At 46.5% G+C, this 6,013-nt stretch overlaps 1 protein-coding gene across 1 annotated transcript; it reads right to left on the reverse strand.

The window, feature by feature from the left end:
- Positions 1 to 265: 265 nt before the first annotated feature.
- Positions 266 to 5,700, reverse strand: LOC115849899 (zinc finger X-linked protein ZXDB). Its single transcript, XM_030851521.2, has one exon. It carries the CDS (start codon positions 5,698 to 5,700, stop codon positions 3,193 to 3,195), a length of 2,508 nt encoding a protein of 835 aa, XP_030707381.2. The 3' UTR covers positions 266 to 3,192.
- Between the last annotated feature and the right edge of the window lie 313 nt (positions 5,701 to 6,013).

The raw sequence follows: 6,013 nt of genomic DNA on the forward strand, positions 1-6,013 counted from the left end.
GCAATTTTAAACCACCATCAACAGAAGTTTAACTTCGTACCTTGAAAGTATAAAAAGTTTCACCATTTTTCTGGAAAATGGAGTTGAAAGAGGAATAATTTGAACAAATTTGTTCAATGAAATCCTGTGAATCCATGAGATAAGTAACATTTGTCCTTTGAAAATTCAAGCAATGAGTAGAAAAAAATATAGTTAATGATTTTTTATTGGACGGAAGCTGGTTTAAAGAATTCAAGAAAGAAGTCACAGTATAAATTCTCTTCATGTTTAAGTAATTTATTTGATGTTCGCTACTTGTGTGTTCATTTCAATCCTCGACGCACGTTAACTGCCAGACATGAAAAACAGTGCTCAATCTAAGAGGCCTTAATGAGTGACAATATTTTTGAAATGTGCTTTATGAATACAAATATTTCCAAAGCAAAGACAGAAAACAATTGAATGTGTAGACACAATGAAATTCTGAGCATTTCTCTGATTTACAAAAGTATGCCTAGTTTTTGTTTATCACTAAATGAATAAAACCACTTTAAAAATATATGTGTGTGTATGTGTGTGTATACCCCCATACACACAGTACATAAACATTTCAAAGTGACAAGTTTTTAGTGCACTGCCAAAGAGCTACAATAACTGTCATCCATAGGCATTCACATGCAAACACTACTGGGCTAGTACACTACAGCAAACACGAGTTTTAGCTGAACTCCTTGGCAAAAACTCTTAAAAAATGGAAATAATAAAACAGAAATCTACTTCTCATCTGAACAATATAGAAAATAATGTCTTTTGCCATCTGAGTCATATATACACACAGTATTATCTAAGCTCAGAAAATAACTTCTTACTATACACACAACTGCAGTGTACACTCAGCAAATGTTATCATTGGAAGAAAATGGGCTATGAGGAGATCTGAGGAATAGTAGCAGGAAGAGATCTATCCATTAAAAAATAAAAAGTAAGGCATGGTAAGGGCTGGAATGCACATACATGGGAGTGGACTGGGGAGAAAGTAAACAGAAAGTAACAGAAACCAATTAAAGTGGAAAACAGCAGCTAGTTATGACACAGGGATAAATCATGAAAGTTGGATGGGTGGGAAGTGAGAGGTGAAAATAATTTATCTTCTTTGTTTTAAGTTATTGATATATATAGAACTGTCAGTCACTAGCCAAAGTCCATTTAGAATGTGCATTTGCTAAAATGCCATGAGCCACAGAACAAACTTTGCCAAAACTACCACATAGGGTTGCTCTGAACAACAGTTGTGAAGATGTTCCACAAAATTCAAAATGCTACCCTCATATAAGACAGACATTTCACACAATATTCAGCTTCAATCTTTCCTTCCAACTCTGAGAAAATGCAAACAATGAGCTCTCCAGACCACAGAGAGTAGGAAACCTTCTCTACTCCATTATCAGTTTCTTGCAACAGCAGACTCTGCAGTTACAGCAAAGTCTAACTCTGGAATCAGAGCAAAGATGGTGACAAATTGGTCTAATGAACAGGGATGCAGATATACCTGTGAGCAATATTTCCACTCCTGGCATTAGCCACAGAAATTCCTGGGGGGAAATAATTCAGTGGAGGGAATAAAGAGATTCCCTATCTTGCTACACCCTAACTCTCACAAACCTTGTCTGGACATGAACAGGATTAAATTATCCCAATTTATTCTTTACAGTAGGAAGGATTGAGATGGTAAAAGGATTACATAAATTCATCAAAATATGTCAAAGCACATAGTATTTTTCTTTACATATTAAAAACTGGAAAAGATTAAAAGTCTCAGGTGTGTTAGCTATGTGTGTGCATTGCTATGATCCTTTGACAGCTAAGAAACTGAGGCTTAGTGAAATTAATTTATTCAAGGCCACTTATCCAACATGAATTTGACCATGGGTCTGTTTCATGTCAAAGTCCTGGCTGACAATTTCTACAACAGCAAAGCCTCCCATCATTAAAAGAGGTGTGGAAGATAAATGGGGAGCAGAGTCAAAACATTTTTTGCTACTTTTTTCTTTTCTTGTTAGTTCTACCTTTAAGAAACTATTTTGGCATTGAATAATATTTCTAACAAACTTTTATACATGCCTTCAACAGCATTTCTTCCTCCATTAATAGTAACTCTACAAGAACAATTCATGATATCAGAAGCACAGGTAATCATGAATTAATGCACCAATCACCAGCAGCTGCAAATATCACAAGAGAGAAAACCCGACATTATGTGCCACCTGCTAAAAGAACACAACACGACATATGAAACATTCCTATCCCCAAAATCATATTTCCATTCTGATCAAGTCTCTAGATCCAACTACCAAATTAAGGAAACAGAGGGTAGGGGAACTTAACACCACAGGGATGTAATTATCAAAACTTAAGACTGTGGCAAATGCTACATGTGAAACAACTTCCTTTCTTCAATGAATAAAATTGCAAGAAAAAAGACAACAGGGTAACATACAGATTAAAAAGACAGTTAAGAGGCTTACTGGGATTCTAATTGTTAAAAATATTAAAACAAATAGCATTTATGAGACAATTATAAGTTGGAACCCTGACAGTATCAAAGAACTACTGTTAACTTTAAGTATGATAATGGAACTGAAGATTTTTCCAAAAGAGCCCATGCTTTATAGAAACATATACTGCATATTTATGGTTGAAATGATGTGATATCTGGTATTTATTTCAAAATAATACTGGGAGAGGGTGAGAATGGAGATTATATAAACAAAAATGTACATGAATTGACAATAGCTGAAGTTGGGTGTCATATACATGAATGTTCATTCTACTATTATGTGTAGTTTATGCATGTTTGAAGAAAAGCACATGCAACATCACTGAAAAATGTCCTAATTTTTTTCAAGGAAAGAAGCATATTATCAAGGAATCATACAGTTGAAAAGACCTTAGAAACAATCTATTCAAACCACCTCATTTTATAAATAAGGAAATTAAGGCTCAGATAGGATAAGTGACTTGCTCAGGGTCACACAACCTGTCAGTTCCAGACTCAAGATCAGAATTTAAATCTCCAAACTTGTAGCCCAGGGCTCTGTTCTTTTTCAAACCTATAAGAAATGACTGCATTTAAACATTTAGTCCAGAATACTCTTAAAATTGAGTGTCATCAATAAAAGTAAGCCATGTGGCAAGGAATGAATAGAGTTTAGTTCATACCAAAAATGAGCTGCCAGTCACTGTGATAAGATCTGTTTCTTTCTGAGACCCATGGTTTCCTGCAGGATTGGAGAATGCAAACTGGGTTTCTTCCTCCTGTCCAAAGAAGTCAGAGTCAGGATGTACGTTCCATTCCGTTTTGGTTGGCGGCAGTAGTTCCGAGACATTGTTTTCACAAAGGGTGCTTGAAGGAGTCAGAGCATCTGTGTCTACTGTTAGCTTACTGCTGGGGGTCAAAGCTTGGGGCTCTTGACTCGAGGTTTTCACAGCCAAAGAGCTCAGAGATCCCAACGGCCCCGCACTTACACTTGAGACATCATCTGTATCTAAGGGACTCTGCTGAAAACCAGCGGCTGTCGTTCCAAAGAAGAGTGAGGTATCCAGACTTTGAGGAAGGTCACTGGTGGCCATCAAGGTCTGAGGGTCCACCGCCTGCCCTAAGGAATTATTATTATTATTAACAGGGAGTTTCCCTGCCAGAGTTGAGTTCACAGAAGCCACATCAATAGTCAAGATCCCAGAGTTCACCAATGCGGTGTCCAATACTGCAGCAGAACTATTACTGGGCACATCAGAGAAGAGAGACACAAGCTCTGCATCACTGAGGTCATTCTGCCCCTGGGTGGTAAGTTCACTGCTGGGCGTAAGAGAATTTGCAGCTCCTAGCTGAGCTAAGAGATCCTGGCGCAGGTTGTGCCTTTTGGCCATGTGGGTCTTCATGCTGTGCTTGGATGTGAAGAGTTTATTACAAGTGGAGACTGGGCATCGGCTTTTCCAAGTGTCCACATCCTGCAAGTGTTTCTTGGAGTGAATGTAGAGACTACTGCGAGCAGAGAACCTGGCACAGCAGCCTTCCACGGGGCACACAAAAGGCTTTGTGCCCAGGTGGGTTATGCTGTGGCCTTTCAGATGTTCGGCCCTCGTGAAAGATTTCCCACAGCCTTCTACAGGACACATGAACCTCCGGTCATCGTCGTGCTTCCTTTTGTGCCTAAGGAGTTTGGACATGCTGGTGAAGTTCCAGCCACAGCCCTCAAAGTCACAAAGGAAAGGTCTCTCACCAGTGTGGCTCCGAAGGTGAATTTTCAACCTACAAGCCTTGTCGTACTGTTTGCTGCAGCCAGGAAAGGAGCAGGAAAAGAGTTCCTGTTCCCTGAAGTGGGCGCGGTTATGGGAAAACAGGGCACTCACTGTGATAAACGTCTTCTTGCAGCCCGAAAATGCGCACTGGTAGGGTCTCTCAGGCTCGAAGTGGCTGCGCTGGTGGGCGCTGAGTTTGGCCTGCGTGGGGAAGGTCTCCTCACACACCTCGCATTTGAATGAGTTCTCCTGCTCATGGCCCTTCATGTGTGCTTTGAGGTTATACACCGTGGTGAAGCTCTTGCCACAGCCCTCTGCCGGGCAGCCAAAGGGCCTCAGTTTGTCGTGTGACTGCAGGTGCCTCTTGAGCTTGTACGAGGTGGTGAAGGTCCAGCCGCAACCGCCCAGGGGGCACTTGAAGGGCCGCTGGCCCTGGCTGCTGCTGTGCGTCAGCAGGTGCACCTTCAGTTGGTGCTTCTTGGCAAAGGTTTGTCCGCACTGCGCCTCAGGACACAGGTACAGCACCACGCCCTGGCCCGGGCCTAGCGGCCCGCGGGGACTCTCAGCAGCAACCGGGCCCTCCGCCTCCTCCTCGGGCGCTGGGGCGGGCGCGGGTTCGGCCCGCTCGGCCAGCAGGAGGTCGGGCAGCAGCTCGGGACAGTCCCCAGGCTGCGCGGCGTGCGGGATCCCCGCTTGCGGGGCGATCAGACCCCCGGGCTGCGGGGCAGGGGCGACCCCAGGCGCCCAGGCTGGCGGCGGGGGCGTGGCCAGGGTGAGGAAGCCGTTCTCGAAGCGCAACAGCAGGTTTTGTTTGTGAATGGTGACGGTGCCCGCGAAGGCCGCGGCGGGGCCCAGGCCTGGGGCGGGAATCGGGGCCAGGGCCGGGACTGGGGCGCGGATAGCGGACAGGGAGCTGGGGCCCAGCGCAGGGCGGCCCTCGGGGTTCGCGCCGCTTTCGTGCCCATGGAACCGTGGGCCCAGCCCAGCCTCCTCCCTCCATAGGGGCCCTGCGGCCTGGCTGGCGCCCGTGGAATCTACGTCTCCACCCACCGGGTCCAGCAGCACCAGGAAGAAGTCATCGCCATCGCCGCCGCCGCTGCTGCCGCCGCCGCCGCCGCCGCCGCCGCCGCCGCTGCCGCCGCCGCCGCCGCCGCCGCCGCCGCCGCAGCCAGCGTGATCGGGCCTCGGCACCAACGGGCTAGGGCCCGGGCCCGGGGAGGCCGCACGGGCCACCTCACGCTGCCGCCCGGGCCCGCCATCTTGGGGGCCCCGGAGCAGCAGGAGGCGGCGCGCGGGGGCCTGGCCGGCCCGCGGGTCAGGACCTCCGTGGATCCGGCCGCCGCCCCCGGGGCTGCCAGCGCCGCCGCCCTGTCGCGACCCGCGAGCCGGGAGCAGCCTCGGGATTTCCATCTCCGCGTCCATGAGGCTCCGCTGGAACCAGAATCGCGGAGGAGGCGCGACCCCGCCCCCTGCCGCGGGCCCGAACACGTTCCTGAAAGGAAAAAAAAAAAAAATGTGCAATGCGCAGAAACTGGCCCTATCAGATATTAAAACGTGTTTAACGCCACCGTGATTTAAATATTCTGGTACTGGGTGTCTAGAACAGAATAGAAAGCCCAGGGGCAGAGCCTCGTATACATAAATAAGTTCCACAGTTAATATTAGTAGGAAATCAAGGAGGTCTTCCCAGATACAGGGGAAATGGTGCTGGAATGAATACCTTAGCTATCTATCT

This window comes from Globicephala melas, chromosome X (assembly GCF_963455315.2).
Source record: "Globicephala melas chromosome X, mGloMel1.2, whole genome shotgun sequence".
NCBI lineage: Eukaryota > Metazoa > Chordata > Mammalia > Artiodactyla > Delphinidae > Globicephala > Globicephala melas.